The following is a 19204-nucleotide window of genomic DNA, read 5'->3' on the forward strand; positions in this document are numbered from 1 at the left end:
GCAACTGCTGTGCTACCTACTCCTGCACCGGGTGGGGGCAGGAGTGCTAGGACCCCCCTGTCCACTAACTGGGCTCTGTTACCCTGGGATTCCTGCCCTGCCCTCGCTCTTCCCTGTTTTTTCCTCTTTCCCCTCTGGGAGCCCCAAATTGAATTAAATGGTTTCCAACAGTCCTTGGTTATACGTCTCTATATAGTATTTAAAAGACTGTTTAAAAGATTGTTGACTTCTGAGAGTCTGAGTCAAAATATTTGGGGACTTACTCTACAACCCTATAGTTTGCAAACCCGCAGGTACTAGGTGTGTTCCATTCTGTTTTGTAAAGGAAAATCTTTCTCCTCTTAACCATTGCAGGAAAGGGTAAAGGTACTAGCATTGGTCATTCCATTCAATTATTTCCCAAAGCCGGTGCCATTGTAACAATGTTATAACTTAACCACTCAAAAATAACCCTTATTTTATCTTGTTAAAAAAATACAGTCTGTACACTTGATAGGCTGATCTAGGGTAAGCTCAGATTATTTCCAAACACCATTTTGTTGATTCTCTTATTGCAATTCTATTTTATTTGAATAACCAGGAAACTTAAGCTGAAACGTGGAAGGTATATTGTGTAAGAGGTGTCCGCCGTACTCCTGTGCAGTAAAGAAAAGAGTTGTCTTGGCCATTCAAAGTCCCTTTTGAAAATACTTTGTAAGCGTAGCTGACTTATCTTTGTGGCATTTGTTCTTGAATATTTAAATCTTGCTTCAAAGGTGGTCAAAATGATAATGCGAGGTGAAGTCGGGAACAACTGAGAAGTTTAAACACACTGCAATCTCTACTGGACTTGAAAAGTCAAAGGCTTGGAAAAAGCAAATATGAATGTTAGAACAATTGGACGCCTCCAGTACCACAGGTAAGACACAACACAGGGCAGTGGCTAAGAGTAGTCTAGACAGACTGGGTTCAAATCCTACTTTTACCACTTAGTACCTATTTGACTTTGAACAAGTTACCTTCCTTAGACTTCAGTTTCCTCCCCTGTAAAATGGGTATGATAGCAATACCTACCTGATAAGGTTTCTATGAGGAATGACTACTCAAGTGTCAAGTGTATGTCTTGTGCACAATAAGCGTTCAATAATTGAAAGCTATTACAGTTATTATTATTGAAATGTGGAAGACATTATCAGTAACTTCACGATTAATCCCCAATTCTCCTTCCTGGACCAGATTACAAAATCTCAAATAGTGATCTTTATATTATTTTCAAAAGGAAAAATATCAATAAAAAATGTCTGAACTTATCCAAAGTATCCTAAAGTAAATCTGTGGTAGACTTTTTCTTTATTCTTTTTACAACCCAGAGATCAAGAGTCATATGCTCTACCGACTAAGCCAGCCAGGTGCCCCAATGTTGTTTTCTTATTTGAGAACTTTTCTAAGATCTGTGATACTCCAGGTCTGTGGAACTGAAAATATTGCCCTTTATTGGTGTTGTATATAAGAATTTTCTCTTGCATGGATTTAATATATTTCTTGCCCCCTAAGAAAACATGGCTGATGGGAAATTAGACTGATAGATGAATGGGAGAAATGGGAGAATGTTGTGTGATTTAGGGAAATGAGATTAATTGGGATGTGAGTTCCAGTTTTTGCTTTACTCTTGGGTATCATCTTGGGTAATTTACCTAATCTCATTAACACTTGTTTTTTTTCATCTTTGGAAATGAAAATGATAGTAATGCTTACCCCACAATAAGCCTTGAAGCATAAATGATTGAGAGTAATATTTATAAATTATAAAGCCCCATATACATACTCATAATTGATAATTATTCTAATGCCTGCATTTCTCCTCTACCTATCTGACCCATGGCCAGGACTTTCATAAGGGAAGAAGGAATACAGGCTATGATTGCCATATGTTCACAGATTAACTGAATGCCTCCAGATTGGAGTGTTTCTTGCATCCACTCATCCATCCATCCATCCACCCACCCATCCATCCATCCATCCGTTCACTATGCATTTACTGAGCTGTAACCATGTGCTATCACTCTGCTATGCATAAAGCCTTCAAAAATCAATGCCATGGTTTCTCAGAGATTTCTGAATATGTGCATGTAGAAGAACTCAACTCAGCTTTCTCGTGTTCTCAATGTCTCCTTAAACCTGAGGAGTGACGACATAGAAAAAAGAAAAAAATGTTAGAATTATTCAGGTGACACATTGTTTTGGACATTTTCCAAGCAGGATAATTATCTAAAATCAGGCTGACATTTATATCTCTAGCCTCCCATGCTTGTTAAAAGACTTTTCTTGCTGAAATACTCATTGAGCTAAATTTCATCTAACATCTGGCCATTGTATAAATATAGCAATGAAAACATGTCTTGTTGCCTACACAGTAGGTATAAATTTTAAAAATCCAATTAGTGTTTTATTCTTTCTGTGTATTTTTCTTTTATTTTTCTTTAGCGTTTGAGCCAATTTCAGCCTCCTCACTGAAACTATAAGAATTCAAATATTTAGCACACATCTATACAACAGGAAAAACCAACTGGATTGAGGAATAGTGCTTTGTAGTATTTCCTAGTGATTGTAAGATATTCCTTAAGTTCTTTATTCATTCACGCAACCGGCATATATTGAGCCAAATGTCAAGCCTGGTGCTCAATGCTGAGGGTGAGGGATACAGAATAAATAAAATACCATCTTAGCCCTTGAGAAGTTCAGTACCTAGCAGGGCAGACAGATACCTATACCAGCTGTTTTCCTACAATGTGGAATATTGCTATTGCTCTATTGACGAACATGGGCAAACGCTGTAAGAGAGGTACATATCCACCTGGCTCCTAAGGCATCGCTCGCTACTCATCTGATGGGTTGCACACTACATAAATGATTGTCCTCAATCCTTCCCTGAGGGTCTCTAACCTCTCAAAATGGAGGAGCCTCTCAAACGAAGAGCCCAAGGGACTACTCATTGTGCCTACAGTACTCACTGTGCCTACATTATCCATCTGGGTGGGCACAATCTAGCAAATGCCTTGAGGATGGATCATCTATTTGGCAATACCAGCCTCATCTGAGTCACAGTTGTTAAAGTCTTCACTTCTAGACTCACTGTAATGACAGTTGATAGTCAATGGCCTATTTTGCCTAGATGTGAACATTTAGAAGTAAGCCCGCTAAAGCATAATTTTTATTGTGTGCACCAGGACCTACCACAAGGCATCCTCTGCACGCTTTAAAAAAGTGCATATTATTATACAGATTTCGCCACTCTTTCATTTGGTGTTGACTACACTCAAAAATCTAAAGGGCGCTCTTAAGATATAACTTGGAAAAACTTGAAAAAAAATTTTCAAACATTATCAAATGCAATGCTTACCTTTTAAACATTAAAAGTTTATTTGCACAAACTTAGTAGTATGAGATACAACATAGTTCATGGAAATCAGCCACAATGCTAATGCTTACTAGATTATTCCAAACATTAGACATTACAGTTTAAATCTCAACATTAGCTCTGACGTTGGAATAACATTTCAGTTAATAAATAATTGTGAATATGACCATATGTTCAGTTTATTCTCAGCAGTTTATCATGAATTACAATCATGATTTGGGTCATAAAAGTGATAAACAATTATGTCTTCACAAATTGCATGTTTATTTAATTAATCCTGAAGAGAATCTAAAAATATATTCTGATAGGTTATATAAATTAGGTGTATTTTTTAGCTTTTGGATTTTAACATGCCTGGGTAACACTGTAACTACTTTCATAGGGTACAGGCATTTGCAAAAGTGAGTGGCCACAGTTTTTCAGCCCTGAATTAAATGCCTTCTATGTATTTCAGAGAACTATGAATTCAAAAGTTACTGTTATTTTGGGGTGATCTATAAAGTAGTATAATACCAATGCACGCACACAAAATTTGTGGTAAAGAAAGTGAGTTTTGTTCATTATACTTTCCAGATAGTAGTCACGTCTTCCTAATAATGTTGTTGCCATAAACATATTAGGAAAGACAGAATAAGATAAGATATATATTAGATATAAGATATTTATAAGATATTCTGAATTTGCACAATCTATAGTGCTTATAATGAGAAGTCATATTGGCCTTATATTGTCTTTTAAGGGTATCTCTTGAGCTCCTACTGTTATCTTCAGTTGTCACAAAGGCAATGGCTCTGTCAAATGCTGACAACATGTGGGGATAGTGTCAACATCCTGCAACAAAGGGCCTCGCCAGGATCAATTTTAGCATTTGAATTTGCTACTCTGTTTTGGAATTTTCCTGTTTATTATTGAATTTATTTATTTATTTATTTATTTATTTATTACATTTTTTGAAATGTTTATTTATTTTTTAGAGAGAGAGAGAGAGAGAGCAGAGCATGAGCAGGGGAGGGGCAGAGATACAGGGACACAGAATCCGAAGCAGGCTCCGGCTCTGAGCTATCAGCACAGGGTCCGATGCAGGGCTTGAACCCACTACTGTGAGATCATGACCTGAGCTGAAGTCAGATGCCTTACCCACTGAGCCACCCAGATGCCCCTGCTCATTATTGAATTTAAACCGGTAAGTAAGTTGCCTGGTTTCTTGGCCTAAGAAGAATATTATGTGCTATTTGGTATCAGACTTCTAATAATTAATCAGGTAGTTTAATGCTATCATATATGTTATTCAAATATTTCTAATCTCCTTGTAAAATTTTCTAGACTGAGTGGCAGCTGTAGCTAGTACCTATCAACTGCATAAGGAAAAGAGTCAGAAAGTGTTAAGAATTTATGGAAACCATCAAATAGTAGAAACAAAGTGTAGGGATCTTACATTTAGGCAATGAGTTAGGTACCAGAAAATACTTCCTTCCAGTGTAAAAGTTTAGGACTCTTTGAAGACAATGTCCAGTTCAACAGTGAAAAAATACATTCCAGTTCTGGGCCCCAAATATTTAAGAAAGCCCCCCCCCCACCCCCGAACATAAAAATGACTCTTTATCTTTTTGTACACCTTTTGACGAACTATGTATCTTTTCAGTGTAGGGACCATCTTACAATTTGGGACGCGTGTTGTATTTTTCCATAGGGAAGAGGCGGTTGGCATTGCTTCCTGGCTTGGTATAATTCATTTATGTCCTTCCAGTTTTTTCTCTCTGATCTCTTTTCTGTATATCTGTCAGCAGCACTCTCCTGGGAGCAGCACGATGCACTTCATTAATAAGAAGGGATTAAAGGAAAAAGCCCTCGTCTCCTAATACACTTGGATAATTTGGTGCCATCCACAAGGCAATAGACCCCTGCTGCATAGATGTCATTAGAAAGGTACAATTTCATTACTTTTTAGTGGCAAAGCCTTGAGTGAAATACAAAATATGTTGTCTCATATGCAGGGGAAAAAAAGTGCTAAAGCTTTCATTCACTTCACGCCTCTAAAATAGTAGAATGCAAAAATATATTTTATGGGTTTTGCATTTATACTGCCTTCCCTTAGTAGTCCTTGAAATCAAGCTTTTATTAAATACTGAGCAAAATCAAGGTTAAAAGAAAATTATTTACATTCTTAAATCCTAAATGAAATTCATGTATTTTTATTAACTGACACATACCTACTAAGTGCCAGGCACTCTATGGAAAACGAACTACAAAAACATCATTCATGCCTTTTTTTTTTATTACAGCACTAACCTATTAAATACTCTAACTGGAAGTGAGTATAAAAGTGAGTGCATAAGAAGTAAACCATATGGCTGAATAAAAATGATTGTAAGCCAGTAAATTGTAAGCGTATTCAAAAAAATCTGTTTAACTTTCCCTTGCTAACCTCGCTTCCTTTTGAGCTAATATGCTTGCCGCTGGTTGATAGAATTATCTTTTGAGCTGAACACCAACCCCCCACCCCCGCCCCTATTTTAAGCCTTTAGTGGTATTTTGTGCAAACATTTGAACAGAAAAGTCACAAGCCATCCTTAGAATCTCACCCTACTTCTATAGAAGCAGCTCCAAACAGGAAAGGATGGGCGTCACTGGTGGAGGGTGTGGTTGGCCACACATCTGAGAAAGGCACCTGGGATTTAGGAATCTGCCATAAAAAAAAAAACACAAAAAACAAAACAAAACAAAACAAAAAACCCCAAAAAACCAAAAAACCACCAATGGCACTCCCAAGCGCTGCACTGGAGTGATGACTCCCTGGGAACCTTGCGCATCACTTTCCTAGCACCGAAGAGAATCAGGTTTAACAGTGGTCCATTATCTCACTGCCACAGACACACAACTGCCATTAACACTAAAAAGTGGCACACAGTGGGAACTACGCGTGGGAGAAGAAAGTCCTTGATTAACAGCTTATTTTAAGCCATTCTTTGCAGTGATGGGTGTTTGTTCCACTACTAGCTTTTGTTCAGTGAAATTGACATTTGCAGCTCTTTGTCTAAGATAAAGTTTAGGTTAAGATGATAGAGACTGGGGTTTCCAGAGACCATTCTCCCAACTTAAGGCACAGCAGTACAGGAAGAGCAAAGTATTCTGACAAACGAGTCGGTAATGAAAATACCTTAAAGATGTATTTCATTACGACGTACAATATCTCTACAAATAAATGATTGGTCATCTAGTCAGCTTTGAATGCAGAGTGTTCTGATGCCTTCTCCCTTTTCTGGCTTAAGACACTTCCTTGTCTCTCGTGCATTTTAATTCATTAAAATATCATCACAGGCACGGTGAAGATTATCACCAAATCTCATGAGAAGTGACAGAATGCAGAAACGGGGACAGGGACAGCCAGTTTTTATCTTTCAGAGTGAGCAGAGCTTAATCACAAAAAGTCAGGATTCAGCTAGTTATGTTCTTGTTATCAAAAAGAAATCTCAGCTAATGTTTAAATATAGATAACCAAAGTCACAAACAAAACCCCCAGTTTTGCCAATAAATTAAAAAATATAAGCAAAATGGTTAAGTAGTTAAAAGCATAGATCTTTAACCTCATGTGGTGTATTTGAGGATGTGCACTGAAAACAGATCAACTCTTTGATTCCAGAATATGGATTGCCTCTTTCCTTATGATTTTTTTTATAATGGTAATTTTTCCTCCACTCCCATAAGATCTTATGAGTCTGTTTGTCCTAAATCTTAATAGGTATTTCTTACGATTTGGATATTTTATTAGATAAAACTAAAAAATATAAAGGGTTTCCGAACATTCTTCAAATTTCTGGGCTTTCCACATTACCCTGGGCACTGAAGAAGAGGAAGGAATATTATGAATGAGAGTTCAGGTTGAAAGCTGGGTATTTGAAATATAAATGGAAATAATTCATTAGCAATGACCCTTGTTAATATTCTTTTGCCGAGGTAGTTTTTAAGAGGGGGCTGCCCACAAAAGAGCTTGTTATATTTCCTCTGTTGAATGTGCACGATTCTGTGGCACATTGTTTTGGCTTACTGGAAAAAACACTCAAACGAGGATTGACAAATACCGGTTTCATGGTAGAGGAGGAATAAGCTGATAGGTATGTCTATAAGTTCTGTCGGGCAAGACTTAACCAAATCTTGATACTCATTTTAAACTGATAATTAATGAATGGCAACAAGATAAACTAGATGCCTATTTGCTCTGGGGACACTTTAAAAAGACCTCTTTTTTTTAGATTTGGAATTCACAATAGGTTTCTTCCATTCCTCCTTGGTAGAATAGTGAAATATTTCTTGTCTAGACTGAATAATGAGGCAAGAAACAATGACCCTGCGCATGTCTAATTTATAACAAATCTGTTTCCTTAATGGGTGGAAGGAAATCTGAGGACAGTTCTAAGTGTTCTTGTCTGCTTTCAGTGCCATCTTCTAGTCATACTGAAGACAACACCTCTCCGGACGGGTCTTTCCCCTTCTTCTCCTCTCCCCGGTCAATGTCAATTACGTGCACCACTCCAGGTTTTAGGATCAGGTCATCAGTCTCTACCTGACTCCTGTTGTCCTCCACTTCCATGTAACTCCCTTTTGTTTGCTGGGCAGCTTTGCTGAAGGCTTCTTTAAAACGACGTTTGAGTTCAACATCTGGACAGAAGACATACTCGTAAAGGCCACCGGCGAGGACAGCTCCTATTATTGGTCCAACCCAATATATCTGGAGGAAAAGATGGAAGCATTATAGAATGAGCGTGGAGTAAAACTATTCCTTTGAACGACTCTTGAATAGAGAGCTTAGCTGGTTTACATTAAGAAAACAAATGTGTCGTGTGGAAGAAAGCAGAATTGGAAACACTATAAGAGAATAGATCAAATGCACACCAGAGATCCATAAACTGCTAAATAACATTTGAACAGAAAACAAGGAGACTGTTTTCTCTTTTCTTGCTTTCACTAATTACTTTCTTTCCATTTTCTGAGAGTCCTTAAAGTCAAGATAGCTCTTCTTTAGGGGCGTCTGGGTGGCTCAGTCAGTTAAGCATCTGACTCTTGGTCTCGGCTCAGACATCGGGCTCTGTGCTCACAGCACGGAGCTGCTTGGGATTCTCCTTCTCCATCCCTCTGCCCCTCCCCCTCACCCACATGCATGTGCATGCGCTGTCTCTCGAAAGAAATAAAGAAACATTAAAAAACATATTAAGAAAAGATAGCTCCTCTTTGGTGGTACTGCACACTAAGTAGACGCAAAGAATTCTTCAAGTAAAATAGGAAACAATTTCTAGAGAGTTATCTTATTTTCTTAATATTACCATCATACATTGGCTTTCTGGATAATTGTGACCAATATACAGCTTTTATCAGTTGAGCTTTAGTTGTTCAGTGGAGCATGATAAATGGAATCCCAGCTCCATGGCTTAGTAATTTGGTCAGTTTTTGTGTCAATTACTTGACTTCTTAAACCTTAATTTCCTCATCTGCAAAGTGGGAATTGTAATAATAGGTACCTCATGGACTGTAAAAATTAAATTGAAACAATACTTGTAAAGTATTTGGTGGTTCTAATTTCATAGCAACCAGCTTTATTCCATGCTTCCTAGGCAGTTCAAAGTTGTGTGTGAACAGGCTGGAGATAAGTCATTTTCTGTTTGTTACATGCTTTTCTTTCTTAAAAAATTTTTTTTTAACATTTATTCATTTTTGAGAGAGAGCTAGAGTGCAAGTGGGGGAGGGGCAGAGAGAGAGACACACACAGAATAGGAAGCAGGCTCCCGACTCCAAGCTGTCAGCACAGAGCCCGACGCAGGGCTTGAACTCACAAGCTTTGAGATCATGACCTGAGCCAAAGTCAGAGGCTTAACCAACTGAGCCACCGAGGCACCCTGTGTTTTTTACATGCTTTTCCTCCCTAAAATCTGGTGATTTGATTTAATTGAAAACCTCATGGTTTGTTCATTACTCTTCTTGCAGAGCTCTTTCATCCTCATGGTTCTTACCATGGTCACTTGGTGCAAAAAATCCCACCTTGTCTCTTTGGGGCATCTGGGTGGCTCAGTTGGCTCAGCGTCTGACTCTTGATTTTGGCTCAGGTCATGATCTCATGGTCTGTGGGATTGAGTCCTGTGTCGGGTTCCATGCTGACTGCAGTGAAACTACTTGGGATTCTCTCTTTCCCTCTCTCTCTCTGCCCCTCCCTGCTCTTGAGCTCTCTTTCTTTCAAAAATAAATAAATAAATAAATAAATAAATACACAAACAAAGAAACCAGTACTGAGTTTATGGATGGTGGTTAGTTGAGGCTTAGCAATTCCATAGGATTTTTCATCCAACATGGAAGCTTTTTATCGTATCGTTATTGTATCTAGAAAAAACTCAGTTTTGAGTTTCGGTAAACTTCAACATTTGCTTTAGAGCACGTATATGCTGCAGAATATTTGACACTCATTCAACAGATTCAATTAGGCAACAGAAACCTTGTTTATTGAGCCGGTTGTACTTAGCGCTTTTCTTGTATTAACTCACATAATTCAAACAGCAACCTTTGAGGTAGATATTATTACTATCCCTCTTTTATGAGTAAGAAAACTGACACCCTGAGCAGATAAGAAGCTTGCTTAGGAGTTCAGGCTTAACAAGTGCTTGAACTGGGATTTGAGGTCTTTGTGATTTCAAACCTCTCTTTTGAACTATTGCACTGTTTTCCATGATGCTGCACTTATCTCATTTGAAAAAAATAGGAGAAATGCTTTTCTGGCTTAAGACACTTTCTGGAAGTTAATTCCACTTAGCATCCTCATTGCAAAATCTAAAGACAATTCAAAATTTAAGCTGGAGATAAGCACATATACTTAACGTGGAAAATACTGGTAGAGTGGTTGTGAGCACCAAGCTCCTATCTTGAACAGAAAGAAACCATATAAGAGTTGCCCTTTCAAAGGAGAAATGAGAGCCCTCCTCTAAATGTCTTTGCTCTCCGTTCCTTTGGTAAGAGCTCATGACATATGGTCTATTCCACATGCTACAACTCCCACAAGGGAAACAAGGGTCTGCTAAATAATTATGATGCATTCCCCAAACACCTATGAAGAATACATCTGGCCACACGCTCTCCAAAAAGAGCAAATCTCAGTTTCAAGTTGCTATTCCAAAACAAAGTCAAAATGTACTTTAAAATGACTGTCAAAATGTATAAAGGTAAATAATTTTTATTGCTACAAATATAGATGTTATGTAAAGTATCAAGATGAAAACTAAAACAATGGCATTACACTAGCTAGAAAATTCACCATTAATCTTTTGATGTTATTCTAGTCTATCAACCAATCAATCAATCAATCTGCAAATATGCTGTAAATTAGTTCTAAAATTCACACAATTATTGCTACAGAATGGACATTCATGTTCAGTAGGATTAAGTTTGTTATAACATAGGTCTGCAATCAGGGGAAACCTTTAATTCAGTCAACAAGGTAAAAAGTTTCCCACTATTTGAATTTTAGCTAGCTTACCACAACCAGTAGGTAATTATTAAAAACATACATTTTCACCCCCATTTTAAAGTCCTCATCCATAAAATTAAAAGTTGCTATTTTTCTAAATTTTAATTACAAAAAAAGTTTGAATGTAAGAAGTTGAACTTCCAATTGTACTTCTACCATAATTAACTATATGCTGTCCATTAAAATGTTCCACTCATGTCAACGTGGCAAACATTTTGAGACATAAACGGAAACATCAGTGGCAAAATGACCAATCTCATGGATGGTATTACTGACATTCATTGTATAGCTGGGTGCAAAATCTTGCTTTGAACTCTGACGCTTGTTCTTTCATGATTGAAATTACTTTTAAAGACTCAGTACCCCTTTCTGTCAGTGCCCCTAGTGATGGTGCCATATCCTCTTATTGGCAACGTGCACTACGGTTGAGTGGATGTAACCGGGTCAATAACCGCTGTATGAATGAGGTTCAAACACGAGTGACATGTTGTTACGGTCATGAATTAAAACCAAAAGTTGCGAAATAGCATTCACAACATATAAGTGACGACGGGGTTAACCTTATTTGAGGCTGGCAGACGTAAGTCCCATATCTCATATTTGTATTGGTTATTAGAAGTTGGCATGTGAGTGGCCTTAAAACTGCTGCATTCATTTAAGGGATTTAAATGCCTGTGTTGTAAGAAACAGTTGAAATAAAATTGATTGTGATATTTAAAAATTGGATATCACTGCTCTCTGGAAGCGCTGCCACCGCATTATTAAGTAGGTTAGCCAGTGAGACTGGAAAGTGTGCCTCTTCTAAAGTCATTTGTGTGTCCAGGTACGATTATGGTGATAATAGCATAAACATTTGCAACATCTAGTCCTCTCCATCTGTAGTTCAAGTGCTCCCAACTCACATACTATTAATTGGGTCCATGCTTTTGTAAACAAAAACGATAAATATTTTTGCTCTGGGCATTGCTTTTAAGCATTTCTTTCCTCTTCTTCTTCTTCTTCTTTTTTTTTTTTTTTTTTATTTCTTGGTGGGTATATATTTTGTCATTGCCAGGAAGGCTTTACGTTCAATTACTTAAACACTATATTCACCACACTATCCTGATTTTCACTTGTTCCACATTGGCAGCCTCCATGCACAATATATTCTGCTTCAGTCTATCAGATACGGTGCCCAGAGCAGTGCTTATATATAAAAAGAAAGGCTATTACTGAAGACCCAGGACAGATATGAGGTGAGATGTTCTACCGTAGACATGTGCTCGTCTCTCCCTGGTCTTTATGAAAGATGTAATAAAGTGGAGGGGGGGGGTCAAGGTTGAGAGGAAGTAAGAAAACTAGTGGGCAAAGAAAAAAAAAGAGCTACATGGGCAATTGTTAACTGCAGGAGGACAGGTACTATCGACATGATGGTTACCCAGTGGTTTTCCCAATTTCCCATGATAACCGCAGGTCCAAAGGATCGGGCAGGGTTCATGCTGGCACCAGTGTAATTGATCTATAGGGAAAACAACAACAACAAAAAACAACAACTTCAGACATTGCTGAAACAGGGCTAGTAACAGGAAGCATTCATTGCAATTTGCTACCATTTGCCAAGTCAGTTAGAGGAACTGTCAAGACGTTAGCAGCCATATCAACCTTCTCATCATAAAGTTAGCAAAATCATCACCTAACGTGGACAGACGTGGCTGGATACCAAAGAACTACAGCTGTAAAACACAGTATCTTTAGGCCAGCTCTAGGGTGATGATAAATGAAATGAATCAATTATTTAAATGGACTTGGAAACTTACTGCAAATAAATGTCCAATTGCCACAGAAAATCCAATTGCTAAAGCTACTGAACCAGTGACATCAGTCCGTTTGGAATCACAGCTGGCAAAAATAGTAAACACCAGCTGAAATGTGATTATCAACTCCACCAGGAGACCGTGACCAGCAGAAAGACTTCCATGAACCTAGAAAGAGAAAAATGCTCTATCTGAATTGAAGCATGATTACATTTTCTATGAGAACATATTGTGAAAGGCATATTTCATCACTGGAAAAAACAATGGTTAATTTTGAGTCATCTATTCTACCCCACGAGTGAGACACCCGCCCCCCCACTCCCCACCGGCTGCATCCAAAAAAAAAAAGAATAAATTTCCACTCATTTTGGGCCATCACAGATAATTAATTACTCTTACAATGACCAAGCGGGAATTTGTGCTGAATGTCCTTTTCTACAAAGGAAGCAAAATGTGCCACTGCTGCACTTAACTTATAAAGGAGTTTCTTGAGAGTCTTGTAATTTTATAAGGCAATGATTAAATCCATTAATTAGGTTTAAATTAATTAATATATATTTCAATTAAAATTTAAACTGTGTGCGGTTTTTAAATCAATCTGGTGCTGAGCTAACAACTGATACTCCTAATCAGTTAAGAACAAAACTAGGATCAAATGCCAACTTATTTTTTTAAGTGTGGTCCTTGATGTAGATCATTTTAAGTCGCACGAACATGACAAGAAACAAAAGTTAGTGAGCCAACCAATGGCTGTAATAAAAATTCCTTAAGCTAAATATATAGTCTAGTATAGTCACGGGGATGGGAGTGAGAGAGAGGAAAAAAACAACACCATTTTTGTGTCACCTAGACTTAATAATATTGAAGTCACTCCATATAGCAAACGATGATAATATATGGATACGCTCAATGTTGCTGGGATCAGTTTCTGCCCTGTCAAGAATCGTCAGAAATTCCCTGGGAATATTAGAAAAGTCTCTCAGGCCACCGGGGTGGCATTTAGCAGAGTCTGCAAGAAGCTTGGAATCCTAGTGTGAAAATGAGAGCTAAAGATGCTACCGTGGTGACCCCCAAGCCCCCCACCACACTGGGAGGTGTGACGAGGTAGAGAATCCCAGCTCCAATGATGGCGCCCAGGCACTGTGCGGCGACGTAGAAGACAGACTTGGCGATGCTAATCTTCCTGGTGCACACCATGGCCACTGTCACAGCAGGGTTGATGTGGCCACCGCTGATGTGGCCAAAGCACTGTACCATAGTTGCAATGCTGAGCCCAAAGCAAAGGGAGATGAGAACCATGTCGACAGGTAAGGGCTTTTCCGTTCCACCCCAGTTGATGGTGGATCCTAGGCTGAGGAGAACAAAGATAAGCATGGCCAGAAATTCCGCTGTGACTGCCTTCCAGAAAGCTTGAGTCCAGACCCCTTTGAAGGCCACCATGATGCTCTCTCTTCTACACAAAGGTCCACACTTACTGAAAAGAAAACAAGTTGATATCAGAAGCTATCAAACCAAGGTTCGTGAATTTGGGTGAAGACTCAGGGCCTGTAGTCTTGCCCTTCTGTGGGGAAGGGCCCCCTCAAAGGTTATTTGATACCAGGAAAGAATGCTTCCAGAAAACCTTCTTAATTAACGAATTAATTGTCCCCTGTCATTCTAGCCTCCTTTTATCTAACATTCGAAGCTCAGCCAGTTTCCCTGATTTGCCCCTAAAAAGGAAAATGTCTAAATCAAGTTTCTTAAAGAATTAAGAATGAAATGTATTTACCTCCCAGCAAGAGCTAATTCCCTCAGAGCAAGGTTTTGAGTTTCAGTGTACTTTTAACATGCTGTTTATATTTTGAACGTAAAGCGATTCAAAAAAAGGGGGGGGGGGAGGTCATTTGCAGTTTTGCACTTTATTGCTCAAAATGGCATTCTGAAAGTGGATTTGTGGAGCGTGATTCTCCTCTGCCCCAGCAGAGACTGCGGATTTAGAGGAGAGGCCAGCAAGGAGGCCGGGAATGCCCAAGTCTGTCTTTCCAGAAGGCGAAGTCGTTAGGGGGCGGGGAGCTGGCAGGGGCGGTGGGAACTGGCGGGGCCTGAGCGGGGGCGGGGACGCTCCCTCCGTCTCCCCTGCGGGCCTGGACGCACGGCACTAGGACGGTCGGCCGCGGGCCCCGGGCCCCGGGGGAGCGGCCACCCCCGGGCCGGTGCCAGGCCCCGGGGCAGCGGCCAGGTGGACAAACAGCAGCCTCCAGGCGCTCGCCCCGCCCTCGTCCCCGGCGTCCCCGCGGCCGCGCCTGGGAAAGCTGCATCCTGGCTCCGCGGTGCTTCTGCACTGCGAAGGGACAGTCCCTCCTGGCGCCTGACCCTCTCTCGACCCTGACGTTACCCTTCAGAGACACCTTCTCAATGTGATCCTGGAGGCGGGAGTAGGAGCCCCGGGCACCCCGCCGGCGCCCTCCAGGGGGCAGCCGAGTGCGGGGACACGGAGCCCCGCGGGGTGGCGGGGGCGCGGGGCAGGGCGCGGGGGACAGTGGTCCTCAGAGCAGAAGGCTCCATGGACAGCGACCGTTCTCCAGCGTCTTCTTGGCGGCCGTCTCCTACTTCTTCCTGGCCCTGAAAGTCGGGGGGCTTGCCACTTCTGGGGGATCTTGTGTCAGCGGGGACCTGGGTGGGGAGCGGGGAGGAGGGTGCGGTACAGCAAGACAGCCACCGAGAGGGAACACTTTGTTCCTCCAGTCTGTTTTCCTCATACTGTCTGAGGATCTTTGGAACTGAGAAAGGATGGGGTTTGAGGATATTAATGCCCAGTGCTCATTTGGGCAAGAAATGGCTAGAATTCCCGATGTGGGGGTCAATGACACTGGTTACTCCATTATTCAAGGCATTTGCTCTTATCCTTTGCCTGTTAGAGTCGTGAGAGCGAAGGAGTGTGGAGGACATTTAGCAGAGACTCTGATCACCAGAGGACAATGAAAAGGGTTAGGCAAGAAAGTCAAGCATTTGAACACATTACAGTTATTAGAGCTTTCCCCTTGATGGATTATTGAAGAGGAACCGCCCCTCGCCCCCCCCCCCCCCCCTATTGTCCCCAGGAGCCTGGGTTCTGGATGAACAGTAGGGAAATGCTGTGCCAAAAAAGGGCTAGGGGAGCTCTCCCTTGACCTTTAGGATCTCAAGTCAGCCTCTGCTTTGATATGGTGCTTTGCCTCAGAGTTGGAAAGAGAAACCCATTTTCTGCCCAAGGCGGGGGTGGGGGGGGATAGCTCCAGAAGGGGGACAGCCAGCCCTGTCCCAGGTGTCCCCTGCCTGTGAGCTCCTCTAAGTGAATCATGTAATTACAAGAAAACCCAGCTGGGAGGACAATGACATCATATTCCCTCGAGGAAGAGAAAATAAAGAGACAAAACAGCACTTGGAACAGGACAGGGAGTATGCTCTGGGAGAGACATTAAAAATATCCCAAAGGGGAGAAACTCCAAGAACTTACAAAAAGAAGCTAGGAAGATGGCTTCTGAACTCACCAGCAGCCCTCGGCCGAAGCCGGAATGGGGGGGGGAGGGCAAGGTGCCGCCACAGGTGCTGGTCGTCTGTGAGTGGATTAAGTGGGAAAAATGAAGAGCACAAAGCAGGGAGCTAGGGAGGCTGGTGGGCAGGAAGCCTCAGGTCCCTTACGAAGGCGGAGGCATGGATCACCAGGAGAGGCGGGCCCTGGCAGAAGGACTCCTCCCTGCTACACCCCTTCTCCGTCACTTTCCCCAGTCCCCCCGAATTCTCTCTCCCAGCCCATTCTCTCATGCCTCTCCAGAGACCTGATTTAAGAAACTCAGTTGCTCTTTCAACTTCAAATTTTCATCAGCCAGAGAAATGAAAACAACAATAACAACGACGACGACACCCCGAATAGATAAATAGGTTCCTTAACAGTGATTTTAGCTTTTTTTGGAAAGCCCACAAAATCTGATCTCCTTCCAGCGCAGACCGAACAGCCGCAGTTAGCCACCAACCCCATAGTTTCCAGGCAGCACATACATACCCCTGACCTCACAAGTGCTCCCCTCAGCGGAGTCTGTCATGGCTCCTGTTATTATCAGCAATGTTCCCTTATGTGTTCGCACTCACTGGAAATGGATCAACACCATTTGTTTTGCCTCCTTCGCCCCAGAACAAAGGGGGTTTGTTGATGTGCCCGGGTTGTACTGAACCGGACACATTACTTTCTAGCTGAACACACAGCCTGATCCGCTTCTGGACAGCTGAGCCTCTGGGTGAGTAATTTTTCTGATGAAAAATACTGCAGATAGATTTTACCTCCATAGGGTAATTTTCCTGTGCATGCACAGGTCTTGAATATATGGAGGCTTTTGCAGCAAAGCATCCTTTTATCCCCCTTCTACCTTCTCTATGCCTCTCTTATGAACATGCCCAATACCCAGATCTATAAGCATCGCCTACCTGCCCTACGATTTCCTTCTAGCTTCTGTCTGAGAAGGCACATATATTTATAATAAAAGAGTCAGAGTTTCATCTTTTGGCCCTGAGCTTTGTTCCCTTAAGGCAAAGAAGGACTTACCCCCACTGCCTTGCTTCAGGTCTGCCACTCATGCCTTCCCTGGCCAGAGTGCAGCTCTCATTGCCTGCCCCACAGCTCCCAGTGCACTGGGAGTCAGATTACGGCCACTTGTCTGATTGGGTTTTTGGAGTGAAGGGGTGGAAAGACTCTGTACCATGTGGCAATCGTCGAGTTATATTTGAACTTGAAATAACTTTTCTCTACCTGATCCCTGTAGACACAGGGCATTTCAGGAACACAAAACGTTTGCTTACACTGTATTTCTTTAGCCGGTAGTCTTTGAAAATGAGGACTTCCCCCAATTTGTATTTCAACTCTTCTCACCACAAAGGATTGCTGAGAATTGGTCTTGTTTGGTTGCGTGTTGTAGGCAGAATTGGGCAGCTATGAGAAAACAGATTTGTGTTATCCAGCAGTTGAGATGAATTGAGATCTGGGCTGTAGTGCATTTGCTGGCTAACTATCCAATGGGTTCTATTAGAAGTTTTTGACCTGAGAAGCAGCACAACAGAGAAGTCCATGTGTAGCCTGGGCAGCTCTGATTTGGACGATAGGGAAATAGGAAAAATAGGAAACAAGACTTCCAAGGTGCTCCTCTGACTGTTACATTAATAATAATTGCTGGGTATGGAGTAGCAAATTTAAAAATACGCAGGTTGGGTGGGGACAAAATTTTTGGAAATCGTAGGTAAATTTGATATCTACAAACCTAGGGACCAGACTGACTGCATCATTTGTGGGGCCCAGTGCAGAACGAATGCATCACAATGACAGTTTTTTGTTTTCTTGTCTCATTTGGGGACTTAAGATTTGGAAATGGGTGAAAAGCTATTAGAAAGAGGAATTAAAATTTTGAGGGTGAATGTCAGAGGAACATTTTGTTATTGTGTCAAGCATTCTCAGATAATAGAGATTGAATTTGCACCCTTAAGAATGTGGTTACACACTGATGGTTGTCCATGTGGGGGGGGGGGTGGTGTTGGTTTGGCCTTCTTAAACTGTGCTCCCTGAAGGTAAGAATAAATTCTGATGAGAAGTGAAGGGAGCATTTATGCGACTCTGCAAAGAATGCTTAAAACATTTCATGTTGATTCTTTAAAAAAATTTTTTTTAACATTTATTCATTTTTGAGAGACAGAGAGAGACAGAGCGTGAGTGGGGGAGGGGCAGAGAGAGAGAGAGAGACAGAATCCAAGCAGGCTCCAGGCTCTGGGCTGTCAGCACAGAGCCCGATGTGGGGCTCGAACCCACCAACCATGAGATCATGACCTGAGGCAAAGTCGGAAGCTCCACTGACTGAGCCACCCAGGCGCCCCTCCTGTTGATTCTTAAAGCTGTTTACCCTTCCGATTTTAGAGTGCGATTTAAACAATAGGTCACAAATGTTTTTAAAAATTTGAAAACTTTGACTTTCTAGACAGATGTGCTAATTGCTCTGACCCTATGAACACTGAGTCAGATGGGACTGTGAGGCCTATGAACCCGAGGAATGACGCTTCAGTGTTTAGATTCTTCCTTGTGAATGAAGCCTGTGGTCAGTCATATCCACAGAAACCCACAAAGCGTGGTGATCCCTTAGGGCTGCCCATTGTTCAGGGGACATTTTTCAGGTCCACTTTTTGCAGGTTGCCCTAGGCTCATTAGCATTCACTCCTTGGCCTTGGCAGTTCCCGTCACCATTTTACAAAGTGCCAGCAAAAAAACTTGGTTACCACGGTTTCTCAGACTCTCTGCCTTTCTTCTGGCTGGCTGATCACCGCCCTGGTAGCATGTGTTGACAGTCCAGTTCCTAAGGGATGGCTGTTCCCAACAAGGGAAGAGCCACCCTAATTGGCACCGACTTGGGCACTTATTAGTACTCTCAGCAGAGTGGCTGAAAAGTGACCAGAGATTAACCCTTCACCTACTGGGGTTAGTTTTTCTTATCAGGTATTACTTATCGTCTTTTTTAT

The 19204-nt window shown here is 41.3% G+C and overlaps 1 protein-coding gene and 1 long non-coding RNA gene across 4 annotated transcripts; one reads left to right on the forward strand and one right to left on the reverse strand.

The window, feature by feature from the left end:
* Positions 1-4727: 4727 nt before the first annotated feature.
* Positions 4728-6542, forward strand: LOC122470663. Its single transcript, XR_006293967.1, has 2 exons — positions 4728-4850; positions 6512-6542. It is a non-coding gene; the product is annotated as an uncharacterized LOC122470663 (long non-coding RNA).
* AQP4 (aquaporin 4) lies at positions 6539-17379 on the reverse strand. 3 transcript variants are annotated; one of them, XM_043558513.1, is made up of 5 exons: positions 17253-17379; positions 13754-14168; positions 12698-12862; positions 12319-12399; positions 6539-8123 (listed from the first exon to the last, which is right to left on the reverse strand). In XM_043558513.1, the coding sequence occupies exons 1-5, from the start codon at positions 17282-17284 to the stop codon at positions 7845-7847; spliced, it is 972 nt and encodes a 323-aa protein (XP_043414448.1). In that variant the 5' UTR covers positions 17285-17379; the 3' UTR covers positions 6539-7844. The 3 variants fall into 3 exon arrangements, with proteins under 3 accessions (XP_043414448.1, XP_043414450.1, XP_043414449.1); XM_043558515.1 differs by lacking the exon at positions 17253-17379 and adding an exon at positions 16716-16795; XM_043558514.1 differs by lacking the exon at positions 17253-17379 and adding an exon at positions 16204-16311.
* Between the last annotated feature and the right edge of the window lie 1825 nt (positions 17380-19204).

Source organism: Prionailurus bengalensis, chromosome D3 (genome assembly GCF_016509475.1).
Source record: "Prionailurus bengalensis isolate Pbe53 chromosome D3, Fcat_Pben_1.1_paternal_pri, whole genome shotgun sequence".
Taxonomy (NCBI): domain Eukaryota; kingdom Metazoa; phylum Chordata; class Mammalia; order Carnivora; family Felidae; genus Prionailurus; species Prionailurus bengalensis.

What these genes read in the sequence shown, in the direction of transcription:
- AQP4 (XM_043558513.1), bottom strand. Translation starts at nt 17,284, where the DNA reads ATGAGTGGCAGACCTGAAGCAAGGCAGTGGGG. An exon ending in CCTGAAGCAAGGCAGTGGGG is followed by an intron (nt 14,169 to 17,252) that starts GTAAGTCCTTCT and finishes TTTTCTTTTCAG; the next exon opens with TAAGTGTGGACCTTTGTGTA. An exon ending in CAATTGGACATTTATTTGCA is followed by an intron (nt 12,400 to 12,697) that starts GTAAGTTTCCAA and finishes TTTTCCCTATAG; the next exon opens with ATCAATTACACTGGTGCCAG.